We start from the raw sequence: 24,747 nt of genomic DNA, 5'->3' as shown, positions 1-24,747 counted from the left end.
CGGAGGCCATGAGGGGACTCTGGAGGAGCCCCGAGGGTGCTCAGGAGGTGCCCGGGGTCCGTGAGGGGACTCCGGAGGTGCCGTGAGGGGGCTCTGGAGGTGCCGTGAGGGGGCTCTGGAGGTGCCGTGAGGGGGCTCTGGAGGTGCCGTGAGGGGACTCTGGAGGTGCCGTGAGGGGGCTCTGGAGGTGCCGTGAGGGGGCTCTGCCCGGGGTCCCTGAGGGGGCTCTGGAGGTGCCGTGAGGGGGCTCCGGAGGTGCCGTGAGGGGACCCAGGAGGTGCCGTGAGGGGGCTCTGGAGGTGCCGTGAGGGGGCTCTGCCCGGGGTCCGTGAGGGGACTCTGGAGGTGCCGTGAGGGGACCCAGGAGGTGCCGTGAGGGGACCCAGGAGGTGCCGTGAGGGGGCTCTGGAGGTGCCGTGAGGGGGCTCTGCCCGGGGTCCGTGAGGGGACCCTACAGGAGCCCTGCAGGGCCGAGCGCGCGCAGGCTGAGGGACAGGGTGACGTCACCGCGCGCGGAGGAATGCCTCGCGCCCCGGCCCCCATGACGTCATCGCGGTGCGCCGCGCTCGGGCAGCAGGGCCATGGCGGCGGTGGCGGTGAGGGGGGCGCGGGGGGCGCGGCGGCTCCTCCCGGCCCTGCGGCCCCTCGGGGCCCTGCCCGGGCCGCGCCCGCCCGCAGGTGAGCGGGGGGGCGGGCGGCGTGAGGGACCGGCCGGTCCTCCTGGGCTCGGCCCGGCGGGCGCGCTCCTTCGCCTGCGCGGAGCCGCGCTCGGCCCGCGGTGTCCTTCGGCGGGGGCGCAGGGCCCGAGTGTCACCCGCAGCGCCCCGTCCCTCTCGGCTGGTCCCGCCGTGGCCGCTCGGCAGGAACCGACCTGAGAACGCCCAGCGCTCCTTCCTGCGGGAGAGCGAGCTCCTCTGGGACTGTACAGGGAACAGAGCACAGCGCGGGGGTTTGTGGTGTCTTGTGTCGGGCAGGGAGCACGGTCAGGGTGTGCAGGTTCATGTCCCGGCTCAGACAGGGCGCGTAGCATGTCCCAGTTCTCCTTTTGGCTCGCACAGCATGTGCCAGCTCAGGTCATGCAGCATGTGCCGGCTCATGGCCTCGTTCACGCAGGGTGTGCAGCACACGTCCCAGTTCCTCTGCTGGCTCATCCAGGGTGTGTGGGGTGTCCGGGTTTATCTGCTGGCTCGTGCAGGCTGTGTAGCGCGTTCAGATCGTGTGTGGTGTCCTGGTTCATGTCCCAGCTCATACAGCACATTCAGATCATGCAGCCTGTCCCAGTCCTGCCCTGGCTCATGCAGGGTTTCCAGCACTTCCGTGGGGAGCTGGGGGAGGGCAGAAGGCAGCAGTGCTCTGTTCTCTGGCCATTCAGTACCAGGGCACTTTACATATGAGCCTGAAGGGTTTGCATGTCCCAGGGCTGCACCCAAGGTTTCACCTCAGGCAGCTGACAGGAGTGAGTGCTAAGAAAATCCAAACTCTGAGGCCTTGATTATGGGATGTGCTCTCTTATCAAGGCCATCATGCACAGGAGTTGTCGTTATCCGAGGCACAGTGATGATCTTCCCGTGTGTCTCCTGTGAGCAGCCCCTGCTGTGCTCTGTGTTTCCTTCTCTGTTGTCTGGCCCCTGGTCCACACACTGGTAGATTGTCACTGTGGTCTGTGGTTTCCCTGTGGGTTATGAAGAGAGAATGTGACAGAGGAAATTGTGTGACAAATAGGGTCACTGTCAGGGTCGGACTGTCAGATTAATTGTGCCACTGAGTGCCACTTCAGTGTTTCTGGGCAATCCAGCTCTTCCTCCACGGAAATCCCCAGTGGTTTGTCGGTATCTGTGTCTGGAGCGAAGCCACGAGCCTCTGGTGGGTTAGATGTGCTCCAGCAGAGCCAGAGTTTATTCCTTAACCTGTCGTTCTGGTCCTTCAGGGGAAAAAATAGTGGGCAGAAGCTGCGTGGGGTGGGAATAACGAGGGAGGAGCAGGAGGTGGTGTCCTTTCAGTTGGATACAGGCTGCAGGGACAGCCCTCCCCTCCCTTTGGCCGTGCAGAACAGGCAGTGTCTGCTCTCACAGTGCTGAGGGTTGAAGCTGCTGCAGAGGTTTTTGGGAGATGTGTTGGTGGGAGCGGCTCAGTCAGGGAACCTCTCATCCCCTGATTCACGTGGATCTGGTGCCCAGCTAGGGAGCCTCTTTGTCTGATGTGATCTGAGCTGGGAGGGTTTATTCTCTGCACGAGCCTCCCTGGGCTCAGGGCTGCCCTGCACGGAGCTGTTATGGTAATTTCTGCTGACCCAAATTCTCCTCTTTTGTTTTGAGGCACAGACTGCTTTGTGCTGGATTTCCCACCCTAAATCCCTAACTGGCGCTGGGCTCGGCTCCCTGCAGTCCTTTTGCAGGATGAGGCTGTGTTTCCTGGGGGCTGCTTGGCTCTGGGAGTCGCTGAGGCATCCTGGTGTGTGGATCGAGAGCAGCCCGTGGGGATGAGGGTCCTTGTCCTTGCCTTGTTCCCCGTGTGCGAGGTGGCTCCGTGGCCACAGGCACAGGATCCCTTGGGATCATGGACAACTGGAAGCTGGGGGGTAGTGTGGGTTTCTCCACCTCTCCTGGTGCAGGTGGGGCAGTGATGGGTGTAGAAATGTACATGGGCTGTGATAAAGCTCCACATTTGATTAACTTGTTATCAAAATATATAATACCTGATTTGCCCAAGCACATCACAGCACCCATCTGGGGCAAGAGCCATTCCTTCTTCATCTCTTGGTCCTCAGAATTTGGGCTCCTTCCAAGTGTCATGTAACCTGTTAACTCTGCAGGTCCTTTCTCCACAGCTCTTGTGTGCTGATAATTGTAGTTTTATACCCAGAACAGCCAAGCTTTTCCTGTTCCCTTCCTCCAGGCGAGGACTTGCTGAGAGGCAAATGGTCTGAAGATGCTGCAGCTCGTATTTAATGAGCCGTGTCTCTCCCTGGCACTGTTAATTAAGGATGATAAGACCAAACATTACACAAATCCAGAAGTAACTTCCAAAGTGATGGGCGGTGATCTGTCATTGTGCTTTAGAGGTAGGGAGGCAAAACCCATGAATACGTGGAAAATGATAAATAGCTAGAAATAAAATTATAAACAGCTGTAGTTTCTAGAGTCAGCTGGTGTTTATGAGCTGTTGTGGTGGCTGTGGGGCTTTGCTGCCTGGACATCTGATGATAGAAGTGGCCTTAAGGTTAGCAGGGAGCTGCTGCTGGTGTGTGTCCTTTCTGGATCCTGGAGTCAGGGAGGGAGCAAAATTCCCTCTTTTATTTCTGCTGGTTGGGAATTGTGTGTGTGTGTGTGTGTGTACCTATGTGCAACTGCAGTATCCTACAGCACCCAGCAGAGCATGAGCATGAAATAAGTAAGCCCTGGGTAAATATATATAAATATATATAAAAATAAAATATGTAAACCCTGGGCTGCAGGCCCTTCCCTTCTGAAGCTCAACAGGCTGGACAGGGAGTGCTCCCCTGCTCTCCACTGTGGCCACCCAGGCTGTTTGCCTTGCTGCTTTCCCAGATGATCCCAGCAAAGGCAGCTGAGTGGAAGTTCCAGAACGTGTCCTGTGATAATGCGGCAGAGCTGTTTGTGACGCAGAGAGCACAGTTATGTGTGTGGGAGGTGTTCAGATGCATTAAGAACTATTTGTGGGCTCTTTTCTTTAAGGGCAGAATGACTGGGGAGTAATTCAAGCTTCTGGCTGCAGAAGTGGATCTTGATTCAGAGCTTTCTGTGAGGAGGAGGAGGAGAAGGAAGAATGAGGACTGGCAGCGTCCTCGATCAGCTCTTGGGGAAGAGGTAGAGCCAGGAGTGCTGTTGAAGCTCAGGGGTTTGTGTTCTCCTGATCTGGAGCGAGTCAGAGCCCAGCCTGAGGGTCTGGAGCAGCAAGACCCGTTCTCAGTGACCACACCTGCTGTAGGACCTGCTGTGGGGGGCAGGAGGTTTGCAGAGCACTTGTGAAGGGAGGTTGAGCCTTCCCAAGGTGAGCTTGAGGCTGACAAGGGATGCTGGTGCAAGGGCTGGGAGGGTGAGTTCACTTGAGGGCTGTGGCAAGGTGGAGGAAGGTTCAGGAGGGAGCCAAGCTCTCCCAGCGTGTCAGCTGGCCTGGGGGCAGAGGAGGGCCAAAGAAGCTGTTTCCAGAGGGATCACAGGTGCACTTTAGGACTCTCACTTTGCTGATGGTTTCTGGTTCAGTGTTTTTCACTTCTGCTGCTTGTCCAGGTTCTCCCTGCTCTGTCCAGGCTGTGCTGGTCCCTTCTCTGCTTCCCAGAACAGCTCTGTCTGTTAGTAGTCGTGGTAGGGCTGGAGGAGGCCAAGTCACTGCCTGCCCAGGTCAGATCCAAACCCTCCAGGATCCTGCTCTGGCACAGGCCAGAGATCACACCAAGGAAATGGCTTTGGGCAGAGCTCTGCAGTGCTGAAAATGGTCTTTTTGTGGCCAGGTTTGGCTTTGATTCATCCCCTAACAAAAAGAAGACTTGTTGGGTTCGTCTGGGCAAATTGGAAGGAGGAGCATTGGGAATCCCTGACCTTAACAGGGCTGGTGACATATCCCAGCTGGTCTCATTTTCCCCACTGATTTTGTTGACTGGTGGTTTTGCTGCTGCATGTGCTGCTCCCCTCGGAGGCAGCCTTGTTGGGAGATGTAATCCCTGTGCTTGGACAGTCAAGGACCAAATATTTATTGCCAATTTACATTTTCACAGGCAGTGACAGGGGAGTTGTCTTCAGCTTGGGCAGGTAACAGCAGTGGAAGCTGCAGACTGCCTCTTCCTCACTGCTTCCCAGTTCATTGTGAAGGCTGCTAATTGTCACCTTCTGGACAGAACTTCAATTCAGAAGAGTAAAGGCAATGCCAAAGGGGAGTAGTGGGGTTTGGATTGTGAGGGAACTTCAGTCTTGCTTGCACGGTGTAACTCCCACAGGATTGCTTGGGTGGGACCTTTAAGGACTGCCCCTGTTGCTGCTGGACTTGTGGTGTGTAGTGAAATATCTTCACTTGTGTCTCTAGGAAAAGGAGCAGCATGTTTGCAAAGACAAGTCCTCCATCGATGGAGCCTCCAGCACAACATTCCTGCCAGCAGCATTCCTGCTGTCCGGGCATACAGCACACAGACAGCAGAGAGCAAAGAGGAGGAGCCCCTGCACACCATCATCAGCAACACGGAGAACGTGAAAGGTGGGCACGGACACACCAGTGCTGGGGGACACTCCTGGGGTGTGCCTGGGACAAGGTGTGGGTGCAGGTGACCCCTCCTCTGGAGGAAGTGCAGGGGTTGGTCATCACATCCTTTGAATCTGAACTGCACCATCAGCTCCCAGAGCTGGGATGTGGAGGTCAGAGCGGCCTTTCCTGAGAAACAAGGCCATCAGGGCTGCATCCATGGGCTTAGCCAGGCTGTTGATGGTCATGTGTGTGTGTGGAGGTTCCACAGGCACTAGAATTGGCTAAAAAGAGATTTTTTTTTTGGTCCCAGAAGCAAGCTGTGCCTGCCCAGGTCATTGCTGTGGATCCTGGAGGTCTAATGAGAATCCTGGCATCAGCCCTTTAGTTAGAATGAATTGCTTTGCACATCTCCAGGGAGAGGTGCTTTAAGGCAAAGTCACTTGAGGTATTCCAGCATAGATATAATGTCTAAACTCTGTGCCTCCGTGGTTTTTCTGGGAGGTATTTTTAAGACTGCAAGGCTTTGAACCCCCCAGTGGGGTTGATGTGCTGCTCCAGCTGCTGCCCACACCGGGATTCACTCCATCCCTGGGGAATGTAGGTTCCCCAGCAAGGCACAGCGGAGGTGACACAGGACCTGTGGCTTTGCCCATGTTGCCTCAGGCTTCTCTAATGCCTCCTGCAGGAAGGATGCTATTTTTAAGAGGCCAAGGTCTCTCAGCTGAGATTTTTGTAGTGTTACTCTCTCTGAGGGAATTTCTCTTCCTGGGCACAGCTCCCCCCTGCAGAGGTGGCTGCAGGTATGTGCTCCTACCCTGAGGTGCAGAAGCCAAGTGTCTGTTGGCAAAGCTGCCTCCTAGGGGGGTGTAAACAGCACCTTTGTTGTCACCTTGTTGGTGGCCACAGCAGCCTGTGTCCCATCCTGCTTCAGCTGTCACTGCTGGGAAGCTGAAGCACATGGTTTGCCTTCCTTCCCGAGAGGACCCTGCTGAAGTGCCTTAAAGGTGTGTCTGTGACTCTCATAGAGTCATGGAATGGTTTGGGTTGGAAGGGACCTTAAAGCTCATCTCATTCCACCCCCTGCCGTGGGCAGGGACACCTTCCACCAGCCCAGGTTGCTCCAAGCCCCGTCCAGCCTGGCCTTGGACACTTCCAGGGCTGGGGCAGCCACAGCTTCTCTGGGCAACCTGTGCCAGGGCCTCCCCACCCTCACAGGGAAAAATTTCTCCCAATATCCCATCTAACCCTGCCCTCTGGCAGTGGGAAGCCATTTCCCTTGTCCTGTCACTCCAGGCCCTTGTCCAAAGTCCCTCTCCAGCTCTCTTGGAGCCCCTTCAGGCACTGGAAGGGGCTCTCAGGTCTCCCTGAGCCTTCTCCTCTCCAGGCTGAACAACCCCAACTCTAACGTTTTATTCCAGGTGCAGCCTCTAAACATGAGTTTCAGGCTGAAACAAAGAAACTGCTGGACATTGTTGCCCGTTCCCTGTACTCGGAGAAGGAGGTAAGACACCCACTGCTGGCTGGGAGGTTTTCTGGTGGCAAAGCTCTGTCTCTGTCGGGGTTACATCTCAAACAGCTGAGCCCAGAGAGTGAACTGCTCAGTTCCAGCAAGTCCTGTGCTGTTCATGTCAGGCTCCCTTGAATGATGTTTTCTTAAGAGACCTTGAAAATGTGTTTTGGAAACAATTTTTAGGTACAGCCAGAGGGCTCTGTGAGTCTCAGAGTCTCTGCACTTTCATACCGAGTTCAGGCAAACGGTTCTCCCGGCAGACAATGGGGAAGCACAGTTTGGGGAGCTGGGAATTACTCTGTGGGCAGCCAGTGAGCTCCTGGTCTGTGGGAGTGCCGTGCAGGGTGAGGGCCAGGCTGCAGTGTGAGGGTGTGTCTCGTCCCCAGGTGTTTATCCGGGAGCTGATCTCCAACGGCAGCGATGCGCTGGAGAAGCTGCGCCACCGGCTGATGACAGAGGGGAAGGCCTTGCCAGAGATGGAGATCCATCTGCAGACAGACAGTGGAAAGGGAACCATCACTATCCAGGTATGTCCCTTTGGTAACAGGGGAGTGTTATTCCTGGCCCTTTGTCCCGTGGAGGATCAGTGGAAGCTCAGCAGCAGCGCGGTTCCACTGAAGTGTGGTGTCCTCAGCTGGGCTCTGGTTCACGAGGCTGTAACCTGAGGATTTGGTGAAAAACCACTAATTTATCTGCTCCTCACTTGTCCCCATAGGAAAATTTACTGCTCCTTCTTTCCCTATTGGGAACTACCAGTAGCTTTTCTCCCACCCCTGCACTTCCCAGGTTGTGTGTGTTTCTCACTAGTGGATAAGTTGTGAGTCCAGTTTCATCCTGATGTTTGGGGAGGATTTTCCACACCTCCTTAAGTCCAAGGTGTTACCTGGTACCTTGCAGACCCTCCCTCTCACGGGGTCGTGGGGAGGTGCAGGGGTGGTGAGAAGAACCTCCCACTGCTGACTGGCTCTGTCTCTTCCTGCTCAAGGACAGGCCAAGCCCAGCTGATGCTGAGGTTCTGAGGTTTTGCCTGAAGGTGTAGGTGGGACTGTAGATTTGGGCAGTACCACAGCACTTACCTGTGCCCAGGGTGTGGTTGTTCCCTCCTGGTGACACGGTGCTGATTGGGAGGGGGACAGTGGGCCTCAGCATGGGGAGGGAAGTGGAGCTGGGCCTTCTCTCTCTGCTTTGGCTGCCCTTGTTTGTGTCTCTGTCCAGGGTGGGTGGCTGAGCCTCAGTCCTGGTGTTTTCTTGGCAAAGTTGTTGATGCAGAGAAGGCACGCTGGTCACTTTGCTGGTGGAGCTGTGTCAGCTGTGGGTGCAGCTGTGGATATTGTCAAGAGAGTGGAGGATGAGGCAGGTAGCAGTGAGGGAGTGACTGAAGCAGGTCCAGGGGAGATGTGGCACAGACAGAGCACACGGGCTGACATTTTTCACGTGGGACAAAGCAGGGGCTGTTAGAGCTGCGTAGTTATTTCATATTTCTGTTTCTCTGCAGAACAAGCGCTGCGGTTGCCATGGGGAAGTTAATGCTCGTCAGTGGGCAACACAATCATCAACCAGAGCTCCTCAAACCGTAGTGCAGGGGCTTTGCTGTTCCTCTCACACCTGACTGTTGCAGTTTCTGACTTCCGTGTAACACCCATTGTTAATGAGCCCTCGCTTAGCCCCAGGCAGGCTGGCATTCCTGCCTTGCTCTTGTCTTTCCCTTTGGAGACCACAGCGGACACGAAGCCTCAGACTGCACTGAGACATTCCCTGTGGAAGCTCTCCACTTCTCTGGCAGTCTGGTTGGAGACCTGTTTGCCCGCCTCGCAGGGCAACTCTGATGCCATCCCAGTTGGATGTGTCAGGGACTGGGCTTTTTATAACCCCTGCCTGACTGCCTGTGCCTCTCTAATGCCATTAAATGAGTCTTAACTAGGAGGCTTTTAACTGCAGCAGCCCTGGGCTGTGAGGAGCAGCAAGAACAGCACTGCTGCAATCTCTTAAGAGCTTTGCCTTCTCCGGAGTGCCGAAAGCTCCTTACCTCCAGTCCAGGGGTTATTTATAACCTCCTGAAGAAGCAAACTGCTTACAGTGATTGTTGTGAACCAGCCTCATTCAGAACATCTCCCTGCCTCTCAAAGGTGCAGGAAAACTTGCTGCAATGACTGAGGCAGAGGTAGATCTGTCCCTTAGCTGCTCTGTGTTCTCTGTATTCGCTAGGACCCACCCAAACAGCCAGCAGGTCCCTCGTATACAACCTGTAGCAGTGACCCCTCCTTTTGTTTTTCCTAGAAAGGTCCCACTGTCTCACCCCTGGATCCTCTTCAGATCTTCATGCTGCTCTTGGCCTCTGGATCTGCTGAATCTCTCCCCTCCCCTTCCAAACCCTGTAGCATTTCTTTGTGTCTCACAGATGGGAAAAGGCAGGTCTGTAATGTGTGATGGCCATTACAGGCATGTTCCTGGGGGGATTATGTAGCTCTGGTAAAGGATTACATTCATCTCTGTTCAGTGACTGCTTACTTCTCTGCCAGGACTGAATTCAAGTCATAAGCACAGCAAGTCTGCAGAATTCTGATACAGTGTCCTCATGCAGGGATCCCATCTCAGCATTGCAGTGTTGTGTCTGCTGAAAGGAGTGTGTTCACTGGATTCCACCACCTCTGTCCCTTCACCAAAGTCCCGTTGTTTTAGCAAATTCCACTGTTTCCTCCATCCCTTTGCAAACTGCCTCGTGTTTCTAGGACAGCTCCATCTGTAGCAGCCCCAGCCTGCAAGGTCAGAGCTCTTCAGAAAATCTATTTGAAAATGTGCAGGGTGTGTTTCCAATGAGGACAGCTCTGCAGAGCTCTGCAGTTCCGCATGCTAAGGCTTTACAGGCGTGTCTTTGGACCCTTTGAGGTGGGAACAGAGAAGCCCTGACAGATCCCAGGGCCCTGTGAGCACAGAGCTCACCTTCAGCAGCTGCACGAGGTGGCAGGCAGATGACGGGCTGTGCTGTCGTGGTGGTAGAGCTGCTCAGTTCTGCTGTGCTGTGTGAGCTCAGGGCTGCAGTCCTGCTCTTTGCTGGTGCTTAATTTAGGGCTAGGACTGTTTAGAGGAAATGGTTTGAAATGTTTACAGAGCTGATGGCTGCTGCTGGGGGAGGGAGGGAGTGTGACTGCTGCTTTAACATGGGAAAGCAGCGCAGTCGCTGCCAGAGCTTGGGCTGCTCAGTTCCCTTTGCTGGGCTTTCATCTCGCTGGTGCAGTCATCCAAAATCCGTGTCTGTGAAGCCACAAAATAACCAGTTTGCTGTGTTGGGGAGGAGTTAAAATCACTGCAAAATCCACTCCTCCCTGCAACAGCTCCCTGTATCACTGAGCAGATCTCTCCTGCCTTACCAGTTACAGACAGCCTGTAAAAAGGACTGGGCTGTCGAGGGTCTCCAGTAAGGATTGGGAAGTTTGGGCTGTAGCAGTTCAGTGCAGATGCACCTGCATGTCCAGCAAAGCTTGGGGCAGGTGGGGAGCAGGTCCCCCTTCCCTGCATGCAGCACTGCAGCATCCATGTGCCACTTGGGTGGGAGATGGGCAGGTGGACTGGGAGGGGTGAATCTGGCTGCACTTTGGCAAGCCTTGGAATTAGGCTTACAGGAACGTGCCACATTGCAGGGATGGGTTACAGCTTCCAGTGGTTGCATCATCTTTCAAAAGTAAGCCAAGGAACCAGAAATACAAACACATCTCAAATAACCTGCGGCCCAGGGAAGGAAGTGCAGAATATTTTAGTTCTCGTCATGCCAGAATAAGAGCCTGCCACTTTTAAAAATGGGAAAGTCAAAGTGGAGGAAATGAAGTACTTTTCTGGACAGCAGGCATTTAGACCTGGATGGGTGGAGACTGAGACTTGTATTGGAAAGGCAAACTGAGGCTCCCTGCTTTGGACAGCTTCTGTGTACTAGGCCAGGATTACCTTGTGTCCATTTGCATCATTTTTTGGTGGCTTTTCTTCTGCTGGATGCTACTGCTGCAGATGCTGTATTGGTTCTAAACCAGAACGTTGCTCTAGTGCAGCTGCTGTCCTGGTCTTGTGAATTTTAAGTTTCTTTAATCAAGGTGTTTCAATAATGGGGGCCACACATAGTTAGACATTTGGGGATTTTTTTACCTTGTCAGATGGTGAAAGCAGCATGTACTTATTTTATAATGTAGTCAGTGCTCTTCTGATGCCCTGTTGAGGTTTTACCCTGAAATAAACATTTGTTTTGCAACAAAATGAAATGAAAGACACAGTAGCTCAGCCAGGTACCTCTGACTGGGATCGTTCTTTCAGATGCAGCCCTGGCAAAGGCAGCAGTTACTGGTTAATTAATGGGTTATTTGGTGTAACAAGGCTCTGCAATACTTTAAACTGGACTCAGGTAATGAGCAAAGCTCTTCCATTGCCCAGGTTCTTGTTTACCAGCATGTTCTCTGCAAACATCCAGCACCACACACCACAGGGTGAGAACAAAGGGCACAGAAGGCACAAAGGTCCTGTGCAGTTCAGCAGCAGGTTTGGCACCTGGGAGGTCTCCACACATAAAAAGATGTTGCTAAAAGCAACGTTCAGCTGGTGTCTCTTGGGGGTTAATGTTACTGAGCTTAGTTCAGCAGCTGTGGCCACAAGCCCTTCATGTGCCTTGGAGAGGCTGGTTTGGGGAAAGCTCTTTACTCTGCACCCTAAGAAGTCCCAGAAGGAAAATTCAACCAGTGTGAGGAGATGGAGTAACAGCAGGACTTCTGTAATTAACCTTCAGCTTATGAAGGGTCAGCTCACTGAACTCTGCATCTTGGTTTCTCCAAACTGGGGACAAACATTTGGCACTTGGAGCTCTGAGCATATCCCTCATGTCTTGGATTTTGTGAAGCCCCATGAACAATTTGCTTTGTGCTGTTATCAGTAGCTCTGCTGTGGCTGTTATCAGCCTGATAAAAGTTTTCTTGCAGGCTGAAGGGACAGCTTGAAACTGTCTGCAGGGGCAGAAGAGTTGTTGTGTTGATGGTGGAGCAATGGCTGGCTGGGGGTGGGTAGAAGGTGTTTGCAGGGGTTGTGTGATGGGAGGTTCCTGACTCAGGGGCTGAGCAGTGGCTGGTGCAGCACAGAGCACAGAAGGCCAGTGCAAGTCCTGCCAGCTCCTTCCTAGGACTTCATGGAGCTGGAGCTGCCAGTGCTTGTGTTGGCTCAGCCTGAGGCGGGCTGTTCATCCCTGGAGAACAGCTGATTCCATCCCTGGAGAACAGCTGATTCCATCCCTGGAGAGCTCCTGCTCTGCAGGGCCGAGCTCCCATCTCTCCTTCCCTCCAAGCAGCACCCTGTGGTGCAGGGAGCCCAGAGGGCAGCTGCAGGCAGTCTGGGCGCAGCAGGGGAGGATTAGATCTTGATGTCCTCTTCATCCCAGCTGTCCAGGTGTTCTCCTGCAGTAGGGAATGCCTGCTTTGCCAGGATCTTCTACTTCCCGCTCTCCCTGTCAGCGTCCCAGCGCTGTGGCGGGAACAGCCTGCTTTGAGTCGTGCTCTCTTTGTTCCTTGCAGTTCCCCCTCACCAAACTGGTTTCCAGGAATTGTCATTAAGCATTTTGCAGTAAGTTTGGCAGAGCGTTCCAAATTCAAGAGCCAAATAAATTCATGGGGTCGGGATGTATTTTTTTTAACGTGCTGGAATTTGGGAATGACATGCTGTACTATAAATAGGAGTGGATCAGAGGAGTTAAGAGTTCTGTTCAGGGTCTGGCATGAACAAAAACTGAACCAGATGCTGAAAACTGCTCTTTCTGGCTCTTTCTTCCCTGGGGGAAGGGACCATGTCAGATTCCTGAGATTTTGCCATACACTGTTTGTTTTTCCTGGCTTTTCATCTCTCACTGTTGAGATCTTACTGGGCATCATCCCTCCTCTCAGCCAAGTGGACTGACTAGCCTTAATGTATTTAATCAAGGGAAAGGTGTTGCTGTGCTGTGACTTGTGGGGATGCAGGAAAATGTCTTACCCTCACGGCACCTCACAAGTTGAACAGTTCAGTCACTCCTTCATTAAGAAATATGTGCTGACATTCATGTACCTTGCTAGAAATCAGCCCAATAAATGGGTGGCAGAGCTGTGCTGGGCCAGAAGTCACTCTGGTCCCTCATCTCTGAGCCATGGAGCAGCAGCCAGCCCTGCTGCAGCTGGTTTTGCTGACCCTGCACACTGAATCCCACCCCTGGGAACGTGTCAGCCCGCTCCAGATGTGCCAGCTGCTGTCAGCTGCAACAACTGTGCTCACAGGTAGGGCTGAGCTCCTCATGGGAGTGAGAATCACCTGTCTCTTGGCTGATTTTCGTCCTGCTTCCAACTTAGGAGTGGCTCAGAGAACCTGCAAAAGTGGCTTCTCAGGATGTTTCTTGACAGGTAGAGAGGCTGCTGAGATTTGGGAAGGGGAGATGGCCCTGGGTTCTCAGAAGTGGCATCCTGGAGGGCAGTAGCCTGCCCTTTGCTCCTGTGGAAAATGCATTGGACAATAGAATGGGACAGATTTTTGCTGGGATCCTGTGTGAGAGGGTGGCCATTTCCAGCTGGGATTTGCTGTTCCCTTGTTGCCTTGGGGTCCATGCAGACTGAAGGTCTGAGACTTGCTGCAGCCTTTTCTGGGTGGTGCTGCTGCAGGCTCTGCAGCCTGAGACGTGTGAGCCAGCAGCAGGGAGATGTTCATCTGCATGCAGCAATGCAAATCTGGGATAAACTTGAGGATGACAAGGAGCTGTGTGCCTCCAAAGCCTGGACAGAGCACCATGAGGTGTGGCCAGTGCACTGGGGTTAGCCTGTTCCCATGGGAATGCAATACCAGCTCTCTGGTACCTGGATATCGTGGAGCATGGAACGAGGGGAGGGGAGGGAGGAAAAGACAGAGAGGTGGAGATCAGTGCACCTGGAGCTTGTAGACAAGGGTTTGCATTACCTGAGAGTTCAGGGGTTCACTGCTCTGCCACTGATTCCTGGTGTGAGGGCATCGGTTCCACATCTGCCAGTTGGAAATAAACTGCTCCTCCCTGCTCCTCCACTCCCCTTTGCACCAGCTCAGGAATGGAAGGTGTCTGTGCACGGCACCTGGCACAGCCAGACCATGGCTGGGTGAGATCTCTTTCCTGCCCTGCCAGCCCGTGCTTTTTAGAGGGATGTAGAATCCAGCCTGTCCTGGCATGGGTTTGTCTTTCCTCAAGGAATGGTCGGAGCCTCTGAGCTTTCTGCAGGTTTTTGGGCAAAGGACAGCTGTGGCTGCCCCTTGGAGTCTCTGTTCCTGACCATGTGCAGGTGGGGTCACAGCTGGAAGGCTGTTGTTGGATTTACTGCTCAGAGGCAAAGGAGAGAGGGGCAGAAGGTGCTTGGGTGCTGTGTGCTAAAGCAATGCCTCCCTACTGTTATGTCAGCTGCCACTGCTGTTTCTTTTCAGGACACAGGTATTGGGATGACCCAGGAGGAGCTGGTTTCTAACCTTGGAACCATCGCTCGATCAGGCTCAAAGGTAACCCCCTTCTCCCTCCCGTAGGAAACTCATCTCCAATTACAGCCACTTTTGTTCTCCCAGTAATTTCTCATGCCACTTTTTCCCTTGGCCCCCAGCCCAGCTGTGAAATTACACCCCTCTTGGAAGCTGAAACCTACCTGTGGAGTCTTCTGGCTCTTAATGGTCTCTGCTTGTTTTTCTTTACTGCCAGAGTTGCCCTAAGCAATGCTCCCCTTTTCCAGAAGTGCAGTCCCTTTGGAGAAACCCTTTTCCTTGGGCATCCTCCTCAGAGCACTGATGCTGAAGTGTGGGATGAGGGTGCTGGAATGCCAAGCTGCAGTGCCTGAGGAGCCTGGCTGGGGGATGGATTGCAGCCTCCCAGCGATACCTGAAGTCACTGTGTGCTGGTTTGTGTCTCCTTTGTTCCTCCAGGCTTTTCTGGATGCTCTGCAGAGCCAAGCTGAAGCCAGCAGTAAAATCATCGGCCAGTTTGGAGTGGGCTTCTACTCAGCCTTCATGGTGGCTGATAAAGTGGAGGTGTTCTCCCAGTCTGCAGAGCCAGGCAGCCTGGGCTACCACTGGTCTTCCGATGGGTAAGGCTGGAGAAGGGGGTGGCAGCGTGGGGGGCTGTGTCCAGACCAGGCACAGACTGAAAACTGTGCAAAGACAGGCTTGTGTGGCCAAATGTGCCAGGGTGGAAACCCCAAGGACAGACTTGCTGTGTCAGAGCAGGTGTGTTGAGTGCCAGGCAATTGGCTTAGGGGGTCCCCAGTCTGCAGGGACAAATTTAACCTCTTGGGTCTTGTCTTCTTCTCCCGGGGTTTGGCTTGAGGGCACCCCCAGTGAGCAGAGCTTGTGCAGCGTTGGGGCCTGCAGGAACACCTTTTCTGGAGGTCAGACCTTTGCACTCATCCTTTCCTTTTTTGTCCTGGCAAAACTGTGGGACCGTGTTGGAATTGGAGCTTCTGTGGGTGACAAGCTCAGCATCCCCTTAAAACCTCCTCAGAATAAAGAATGTACAGAGTTATTTAAATTATTAGGAAACATCTGTTAATGGAGATGTCAGACTGTCTTGGGTTTTCAGTAGCTGGTGTCTTTGCAGAGCGGTGTGTCCTGGGTCTGGCTCTGTAGGGAAAACAGCCACATACAAACAGCCACATGTTTTGGAGGGTTTTCCAGAGGCACAGGGAGCATTCAGGCATCCAAGACTTTTTGCCTTTTCCTCTTGGCACTGAAGTGTTGTGCATGCTCTTAGTTTAATAAGCCATTTTTCTGTCCTATCATGGATGTGTCTGAGGCACAGGCTGATGCAGGGTTTGTTTCTAATCCTAGTTCAGGAATGTTTGAGATTGCAGAAGCGTCTGGGGTCAGAACTGGGACTAAGATTATTATCCATCTCAAAGAAGAGTGCAAGGAGTTTGCAAACGAGGACCGAGTGAAGGGTGAGTGGAGGAGGGCGATGCTGTTGCCCCCGGGGGCTGTTGGAGTCTGTTGGTGAGTGGGAGGTGATTTTACAGCGTTTTTCCTCTCCTGCAACTCCTTTCACCTGCAGTTACTGAGGGAACTCTTACTGTGTTGTTTTCACAAAGGTGACTCTTCTCTGTCTTCTTTCCATTCCAGAGGTGGTGACAAAATACAGCAACTTCATCAGCTTCCCCCTGTACCTCAATGGGAAAAGGATTAACACGTTGCAGGTGAGAAGGAGGCCACAGGCAGGTCATTTGTGGAGTGACTTTAATCCTCAGTGGAGACATGAAACAGGATAAAGCTGCTGCTGTCCCTGGAAATCTGGGGAGGATTGTCCAGCATATCACAGACCTTGGAGTGATCAGTTAATTAGAACAAAAGGAGACAATCCAGCAGAAGGTGTGCCTGGAGCTGCTTGTTTGCGTTTATGGTGGAGTATTCTTGCAGATTGGCAAGATCTGGGTCTTCCCTTAACCTGAATTACTGTTTCAGTGCTTTATAATGCTTATTTTAACAGTTTAGGCCAGGTGACATGTTAGTGCTGTAGGGATTGCTGGTATCACTGATGTGCTGACACCTGTCCCTGCAGTTGCTGTCCTTCAGCATGGGACAGGCAGTGCCAGGGATCGCTTGGGCTTTTTTAGCAGCTCAGCTCACAACCCGATTTATTCCCCTCTCCTAGCTGAGCACTGCTGGATGCTGGCATTTTCTGACCACTTAAGTGATATTGCAGCCAGATCCATTTTAGTCAGATGTTCTTGGCCCAATTGCAGGCATCACCTGGGAGAAATTAATTACCTTTAAAACAAAAATCGATGAATCGTTTTCCTCCAGCATCTCCTTCTCTGATTGTTTAAAGCTTCCTCTCCCCTAAGACAGCAGGTAGGGAGCGTGTGTGTGGCTTCTTTTGTTTCCTGGAATGTGGCACTGACTGAACAGACTTTCAAGACTGTACTTAAACATTTTATCATGTTAATTTATCTAAGATTCTGTAATTGCTGTTATTAGTCACTGATTATTTATTTGGATTCCTGTGTAATAGTGTTTCTCTTCCAAAGGCTTTCTAGCTGTGCCCCTTAATTAGACAGCTGTTTGCTCTCTCCACCTGACAATCAATAGAACAGGCTCCCTGGAGAAGAGCAGTAGCAGAGCAAGGGGTGAAATGCCCTTAATAGAGTCATGGACTTTTATCTCCTCATCAGAAAGTCTGGTTTCCCTTGAGGTACAGCAACAGCTTTATTCATTATGCTCCCATTTCATGCCTTTTCTTTATCCAGGATCTTGGCTTTGTGTTTTTCCACACATCAGTGTCAGCTCACTGCAAACAGAGCCACAGTTAGTTCCCTGGTGGGGATTCTCCTAGATGAGTTCCTGAATGCTTGCCATGTATCTCACAGTATGGAGCCCGAGGCTTCTCCAGTCTAACTGGGATAACTGTGAGCTACAAGTGAGCCTCTGGGAACGCAGCACTTTACCCAGCACAGCTGCTGTACAGCACCTGAGTTCCCAGTGAGTCCCTAATCCTACCTGTGATCCTGCAAACCCTCCAGGACACTTGTGTGTGCTGGAAATGTTGTGAAGCCACCTGTGGAACAAGGCTCTGAGGCAGAGGAATCCTTAAGGCAGCACGGCAAGGCTGCCAGGGCCCTGAATCCCTTGGAGTCTGGTAGGTGGAGGGTGGGCTGGATGTTTGTGTTGCCCCCAGAAATCGCTCCTGTCACCCTTTAGGGCTTGGGTGGCACAGAGTGGCAGTGGGTGAGGTGGGCTTCACCCCGCTGGACACATGAGGTTCTTAGTTGAGTGCCACATCTTTGCTAGAGGTGAGTCTTTTGCTGAGGTGCTGAAAGCTGAGATGTGATGTGAGCATGGGCTGAGTGCTGCAGGAAGCCTTGGAGGGGTTAGAGCAGCAGCAGCAGCAGGCATGGCCACGTGTTGGGATGTGAACCAGTGCTGGAACACTTTGTGACCCTGCAGCAGGGGTGGCTCAGTGGTTCACAGAGCATCTCCTAAACTGCTCCAGAACAAACCAGCAGAAAACAGGCAGTGCAGCAGTTCTTCACAGGCTTTCAGCTGGGATAGTGACCTCCATCAGAGAGGCAGGCTGAGTGCAACAGACTGACTTGAACTTTCACTTTTCCTTTGCTGATCAGGCCTTGGGATATTTGACCAGTACTAGCCAGTCAGCCGAGCTGTGGGATCTGTCCAGGATGCTCTTGGCCATGGCAAGTGTGAGGCAATGGAGATCAGCCAAATCCCCTTTGTTTTGGGCTACACAAAGCTTCCCTATGTATGTTACAGGGCAAGAGTAACCTCGGAGGTTGGCTGAGGGGCAGTAATTTTTAGTCAGTGATAATGTGCCTGAAGCACATTCCACTGCCCCTGGGTTATGCAGAGGAGTCTGTCTGAAAGATCTTATTTCCTTGCTCCCTCATCCTGGAGGGAAAGTGCAAGAAGAAGAACCCTGTGCTGTGAGGCCATAAGTCTTGAGAGCTGATGGGATGTCCTGTCCCTGCTGCTCCTCCACAGGCCCTCTGGATGCTGGACCCCAAGGACATTGGAGAGTGGCAGCATGAGGAGTTCTACCGCTTCATAGCGCAGGCGTACGACAAGCCCCGCTACGTCCTGCACTACAAGACTGACGCTCCCCTCAACATCCGCAGCATCTTCTACGTGCCCGAGCAGGTACGTGTCCTCCTGCCCAGGGAATGTGGGGTATCATCTGCCCAGGGAATGTGGGATATCATCTGCCCAGGGAATGTGGGATATCATCTGCCCAGCTGCTCTGAAAGAGGGGAATGGGAGAACGGGACAGCTCCTTAGGGAAAGGAGGCAGCCAAAGCTGCGGAGTGGCAGGGAGGAAGGAATACCCCCTGTGGCATCTCTGCAGTGGGTTGGGGGCTGCAGGGTAGTTGTGGGGATGCTGGAATGGCTCAGGTAGGTCCTCAGGAAAACCAGCCAGGATTTCAGCTCTTGCTGTGTTCAGCACCACAGGGTGACCTGGTAGTGTGCAGCTGGGCGCCCTGCACAGTGCTGGTGTTACCTCCTGTCTCTTGTTCCTGCAGAAACCATCCATGTTTGACATCAGCAGGGAAATGGGCTCCAGCGTTGCCCTCTACAGCCGCAAAATCCTCATCCAAACCAAAGCTGCAGACATCCTGCCGAAGTGGCTGCGTTTTCTCAGAGGTGTGTGCTGGGACCAGGAACAGTGGGCTGTGGACCATGGCTTCCTGAGGGGTGCATTGCTGAGCCTGGCACTCGTGTCTGCCTCAGTGTTCAAGGGTTGCTCTGTGTTCCAGGTGTTGTGGACAGTGAGGATATACCTCTGAACCTCAGCAGGGAGCTCCTGCAGGAGAGTGCCCTTATCAGGTAAGCCAGAGGTAGATCCTGTGGACTGCTGAGGCTCTTTCAGCTTCTTGCTGGTTGAGAAGGGAGCACAGTGGAATAGTTAGAGGGGTTGGAGGGACCTGGAGTGTAAACTGCAGCATCCCTGAGAATTTCTGTAGTCTCCAAAGTGAGTTGTTTCTCAGGCAGCTGCCACTGTTGGAACTTGGAGTATAAGAGTAGGCTCTTCCTCCTTAACACCAGAGTGGTTACTTTGTTGGGTTTGATGGCTGACTTTGTGTTCTACAGCTGGTGAAGTGCCTCTGCCTTCACTGTAGTCAGCAAATAACAATGTCACTTCACAGTGGATTTTGAGGCCTTCAGAAAGAGTTCCTCCAAGGGTAACCACCCCTGTATAGCCAGCCACCTCTGTCCCATGTTTGTGGGAGAGAGGCAGACACCCTGGGCACAGCTGGTTATGTGCTGCAGCATCACTGAGTCACAGCTCATGAGGGGCTGCAGCAGAACATTTGTACACAGCTCTGTCTGCATCTCAAGAGCTGCTCCTGACTGAGATCAAAGAATAGATGTAGAACCACGAGGGGAAGGAGATGGTGGACCCACTACAACCCTGTACAGAGAGAGAGATGTTCACCTAAAACCTCTTGTCTTGCTCTAGCAGCTGTCTTTAAAAAGGCTTGTTCCTGCTGCAGGAAGCTCCGTGATGTTTTGCAGAAGAGGGTGATCAAGTTCTTCATTGACCAGAGCAAGAAGGACCCTGAGAAATATGCCAAATTCTTTGAGGAGTACGGGGTATTCATGAGAGAGGGGATTGTCACGATAGCAGAGCAGGATGTCAAGGTACCAGGAGTCCTGAAGCACTGCAGCTGATGGGAAAGATTGCTGGTTATTCCTGTGAGCTGGGATGAGGGGGACTGCTACTTCTCCATGAAACTTGCATGCCTATAACTTGTGTTCCTGGGTCTACCCAGACATACTGATTCTCTAGAGCCCAAACTCTCTTTTTTCCTGATTGGGCGCTGCTTCCCACTTACTTTGAGGCCCTGCAGAGTCTCTGTACCCACACTGCTGTCAGCCCTCCCTGATGCAATATGAACTACAACACACAAGAAAAGTAGGGCTTTCCCCTCCTGTTGTCCTCTGCCTTGATTCCCATTTTTAGGAGAGTTTGACCTACATCCTGTCTAGGTCACTCTTCTGCCTCCTTAATATCTGGAGCAGGAAGGGAGAGACTCAGAATCCCCCAAGCCTTTTTGCAGAGCTGCCAGAGAGGCCTGTGTGCTACACCAGGAGTTGTTGGTGCTGGGGGCGGTCAGGTGGAGGTGCAGGGAGGTGCCCTGAGCTCACAGAGCGTGTTCCCTGCAGGAGGACATAGCGAAGCTGCTGCGTTACGAGTCGTCGGCCCTGCCCGCGGGGCAGCTGACCAGCCTGGCCGACTACGCCTCGCGCATGAAGGCCGGGAGCAGGAACATCTACTACCTGTGTGCCCCCAACCGCCACCTGGCAGAGCACTCGCCCTACTTCGAGGCCATGAAGAAGAAGGACATGGAGGTGGGTGAGCGGTGGTGCCGTGGCCAGGGGAACGCCCCTGAGCTGCTGCAGCAGTGATCGGGGCTGGGGCTCAGAGCCGAGCGGGGCAGCGAGGCCGGTGACAGAGCCCTGCCAGTGCGGGGCCTTTGCTGGCTCTGCTCAGAGCGTGGTGTGAGGCCAGGAGGGAGCTGTCACACCCTCTAACCACAGCACAAACAAGGCAGTAAGCTCTTAGAGAGCATCCAAAGGAGGCCACGAGGATGGGGAAGGGTCTGGAGGGGAAGCCGTATGAGGAGCAGCTGAGGGCGCTGGTTTGTTCAGCCTGGAGGAGACAGGTCAGACCTCACTGGTGTCTTCAGCATCCTCCTGAGGGGCAGCACCAATCTCGTCACTCTCGTGGCCATTGACAGGACCAAAGGAAACAGCATGAAGCTGAGTCAGGAGGTTTAGGTTGGATATCAGGGAAAGGTTTTTCACCCAGAGGGTGGTTGAGCGCTGGAACAGGGCAGTGGGCACAGCACCAAGCCTGTCTGAGTTCAAGAAGCATTTGGACAATGCTCTCAGGCACCTCTGTGGGATTCTTGGGGTGTCCTGTGCAGGGCCAGGAGTTGGACCCGATGATCCTGATGGGTCCTTTCCAACTCAACATATTCTGTGATTTAGTACTTGTGCAAACATTTAGTTCTGACAGCTGTTTCATACCTTTGCTGAATCCCAGAGCAGGAGCCCGGGAGCTGCTGTGAGGGCTGCAATGGTGTTTCAGGTGACCTCTGTGGGCACGTGGCCCTTTCAGGACTGGAGTTAGTGCTGGTTCTGGCAGCAGGACTTGTTCAGGTGCAGACCTGCCACCCATGTTAATAAATCCCTCCAAGGGTTTGCTTTCATGTGGGGCCCTGAGTGATAATCACCATGGGGTTGAACCTGTGAGTTTCCCATGTGACGTTCTTGCTGTTTGGTGCAGAGTTGCCTTGGGAAGGAGGGAATGCTGTACTTGCCCAACAATGTGTTGCTGTCCCTTTTTTGGCACAGGTGCTGTTCTGCTATGAGCAGTTTGATGAGCTGACACTCTTGCACCTCCGTGAGTTTGACAAGAAGAAGCTGATCTCTGTGGAGACAGACATTGTTGTTGATCACTATAAGGAAGAGAAGTTTGAGGAGAGCCGCCCAGGTGAGGCTCCCCTGGCCCATCCTGCTGCCACCCTGTGCCACCAGGGAGGGGACACCTCCTCCCCTGCTCCTGTAGCTCCCGAGCAAGAGCCCTCCTTTCCACCCTGCCATTCCTGTGCTCTGAGGCAACTTGGAGTTCTTGCAGATCCTTTTCACCCCACGTGATCAAAGTTTAAGCAAATTTAAACAGATGCAATGTCATGTGTTGTGTTGCCTTGCTTTGATTTTAACCCCACAATGTAAATCTGGTGCCCTGATAGCAGCAGGCAGGCCCTGGCAGGGCATGAACCTGCCCTCCCTGGGTATGGCATGGTCTGGGATGAGGGTGTATAGGTGCTGAGTGGTGCTGCCTTCCCATTCCCACAAGAGAACTGATAAATGGAAGTGTGAAATGGGCTGAGCTCAGGAGACATGCCCTCTCTCCCTGCCAGCTGGAGAACGTCTGACAGAGAAGGAGGCTGAGGATCTGATGGCCTGGATGAGGAATGCCTTGGGCTCTCGAGTCACTGGAGTTAAGGTGGGTATTCTGTGTCTGGGTGACTGAGTACAGGAGATCCATGGAGCTGATGATCTAGGGAAAAAAGGTGCTGCTTGCTTGGGGATCTGCTGCCACAGATTTTTCTTTGGGCCCTGACGAAAGTCATTCCTCTCCATGCCTCCTGTCTGTAACTGGTATGGATGAGGGCATTTGTCATTTGGATGGACAGTGTGGGAGCAGAAGAACCACATCCTAATGTGTAATGAGCAAAGCCCATGTTCCTAGTTGATGCTCATGTTAGCAGAACGGGCTTTTTTGGTAACTTTCTTGCCTGTGGACTAGAAAGGTGTATTGGCAGGGAGTGCTTTGGTTGTGGCTGCAATCCACTGCCATTTGGGCCCCCAGCTTTCTGCTGCTTTAGGCAGTGCCTGTGGGATGGGGAGGAATCGTGTGGAGGCTCGGTGTGAGTGTGCTGAGGAGACTCAGAGCGCTCAGAGCTCGCCCTCCTGCAGCACTGCCCTGTCCTGCCCAGCCCTGAGGGGTGTCTGTGCCGCAGGTGACGCCCCGGCTGGACACCCACCCTGCCATGATCACCGTGCTGGAGATGGGCGCCGCCCGCCACTTCCTGCGCATGCAGCAGCTGGCCAAGACCCAGGAGGAGCGAGCCCAGCTCCTGCAGCCCACCCTGGAGATCAACACTGGGTAAGGGGGGACAACACCAGCACTATTAAGTGCAGCCTGTGCCACAGTGCCTTAATCTGTGAGGCTGTGTGGCACAGGACCCACCCACACACACAGTGTCCAGCCCTCTGGGGACCAGGGGGGTTACAGGAACAGATGGGAGAGAAGAGAGAAGCCCCCAGAACAGGAGCAAGAAAGTTGCCTTTTGTGACCCACCTTGGCTTAGCTGCTCATTCTGGAAATAAATTTCTCCTTGTGTACAAAATCACCACGTCTCAGTGCTGATCTCTCTCTCTTACAGGCACACTCTGATCAAGAAGCTCAGCGAGCTGAAGGACAGTCAGCCTGATCTGGCCCAGATGTTGCTTGACCAGGTGAGAGCCAGCCCTTCTCCAGAAGCAGCACCATCCTCCCCAAAGCCAGCTGGCAGACCATGCGTGGCAGGGAGTGGGGTGAACCATTACAGTGGGCAAGAATCACATCTTTCCGTGGTCCCTGGGTATTTCCAGGGCTTGTGCTCAGTATGTTTCCAGTATGTTTTCCATGAAGACATCCTGGTCTGAGAATGCACGTCCCGGAGAGTGACATTCCCTTCCTTCCTCATGCAGGTCGCTCTTGCTGCTTATTCAGTGCTTTCTTCTCCTTTTCAGATTTATGAGAATGCCATGATTGCAGCAGGGCTGAATGAAGATCCCAGGCCAATGGTGAGCCGGCTGAACGAACTCCTCACCAGAATCCTGGAGAAGAACTGAAGGATGAGCTCTGTGCTGATCTCTCTTGCCTCAAGTGCAGCCACTCTCCCAGCAGCAACCTGTAGGCAGTGTCCAGCATGGGATTCACGGGGCAGAGGGCAGGGACAATGCCAGGGACATCCAGCCCTCCCTGCACAGGGAGGAGCCACCTGTAATTATCAGATCATACGTCATCAGCCTGTTCAAAGTGCAGTGTTCTTAGTGGGGACAAAATCCAGAGGTTGCTGCTTAAACAATGTGCCCAAGCCTGAAGAGCCTCTTTTCCTACTGTTTCTAAAAATGGCCTTTCCCAAAACAGATGTTGGCAGCAAGAATCCCAGTTAGGTCTGTGAATACACCCCCCTCCACCAGATCCCTGTGCACCATTGTACTCTGGATAAGCACTGGCAGAATGAATGAATGAATGAATGCAGAAACCTCCAGCTCTGACCAAGCAGGAGGAGTTTGCTGGCATGGAGGAGATTGCTGCCCTTGGCAGACACAGACACTGTTGGAGGAACATGTCAGTGCAATCCAGTGGTAGAGAAGATCACCAAACTGCTGGATAACAGAGTTCATTGTGGTCTTGTGGAAAAAGGGACGTAACTGGGAAACAGCCTTTCAGCATATGGCTTTCTGGAGAGTCTCCAGGGATTTTGCCTCTTCTGTGGGATAAACTGCACGCCTAGATGATCTGTATTTATGATAAATAAACACTTCTTTTCCAGACCCTCTCCACTTCTCTCTTACCATTACATTGTTGGGCTTTGTGTCCTCCAGCTGGTGGTTTGTTGGTTCTTCTCTCTTCAGGTGCTGTTTGGTTCTTCAGGGCATCAAGCACTGGACAGTGGTGGGAAGAGAGGGCTGTGAAAACAACAGTAGTAGCAGGGAGTGTGGAGGGAAAGCAGGAGAATCTGTGGCTATGAACCCTGTCAGCCTTGTCTTTGGAAATGGAATTTGCCCCTTTGAATCATTTCTAAGGAGCAGTGGCTGTTCAGCCAGAAATGCCACACAAGATTCCCTCTGTGTTTCTGGTTTACACCGTGCAAACTGGTTTATAAGAATCCTTTCTCCTGCTCAGTGGGGCACGGAGCAGCCCTGATATTTGTTTAGCTTATCTTTAAATTGCCAGATTAAGATGCAGGAACTGGATTTGG

At 53.1% G+C, this 24,747-nt stretch overlaps 1 protein-coding gene across 1 annotated transcript; it reads left to right on the top strand.

Annotated features, from left to right (window-relative positions):
* The first annotated feature begins 565 nt into the window (after positions 1 to 565).
* TRAP1 (TNF receptor associated protein 1) lies at positions 566 to 24,324 on the top strand. Its single transcript, XM_050317655.1, has 18 exons — positions 566 to 678; positions 5,041 to 5,208; positions 6,615 to 6,697; positions 7,093 to 7,233; positions 14,141 to 14,212; positions 14,627 to 14,787; positions 15,527 to 15,636; positions 15,815 to 15,888; positions 18,188 to 18,343; positions 18,724 to 18,844; positions 18,958 to 19,027; positions 19,696 to 19,843; positions 20,369 to 20,554; positions 21,563 to 21,701; positions 22,132 to 22,217; positions 22,735 to 22,880; positions 23,161 to 23,233; positions 23,510 to 24,324. The coding sequence occupies exons 1-18, from the start codon at positions 582 to 584 to the stop codon at positions 23,609 to 23,611; spliced, it is 2,133 nt and encodes a 710-aa protein (XP_050173612.1). The 5' UTR covers positions 566 to 581; the 3' UTR covers positions 23,612 to 24,324.
* The last annotated feature ends 423 nt before the right edge of the window (positions 24,325 to 24,747 follow it).

This window comes from Myiozetetes cayanensis, unplaced genomic scaffold (assembly GCF_022539395.1).
Source record: "Myiozetetes cayanensis isolate MyiCay16 unplaced genomic scaffold, myiCay2020 scf20-37, whole genome shotgun sequence".
Lineage (NCBI taxonomy): Eukaryota > Metazoa > Chordata > Aves > Passeriformes > Tyrannidae > Myiozetetes > Myiozetetes cayanensis.
Note: the sequence above shows the minus strand (reverse complement) of the source record. Positions and strands in the feature narration are given on the sequence as shown.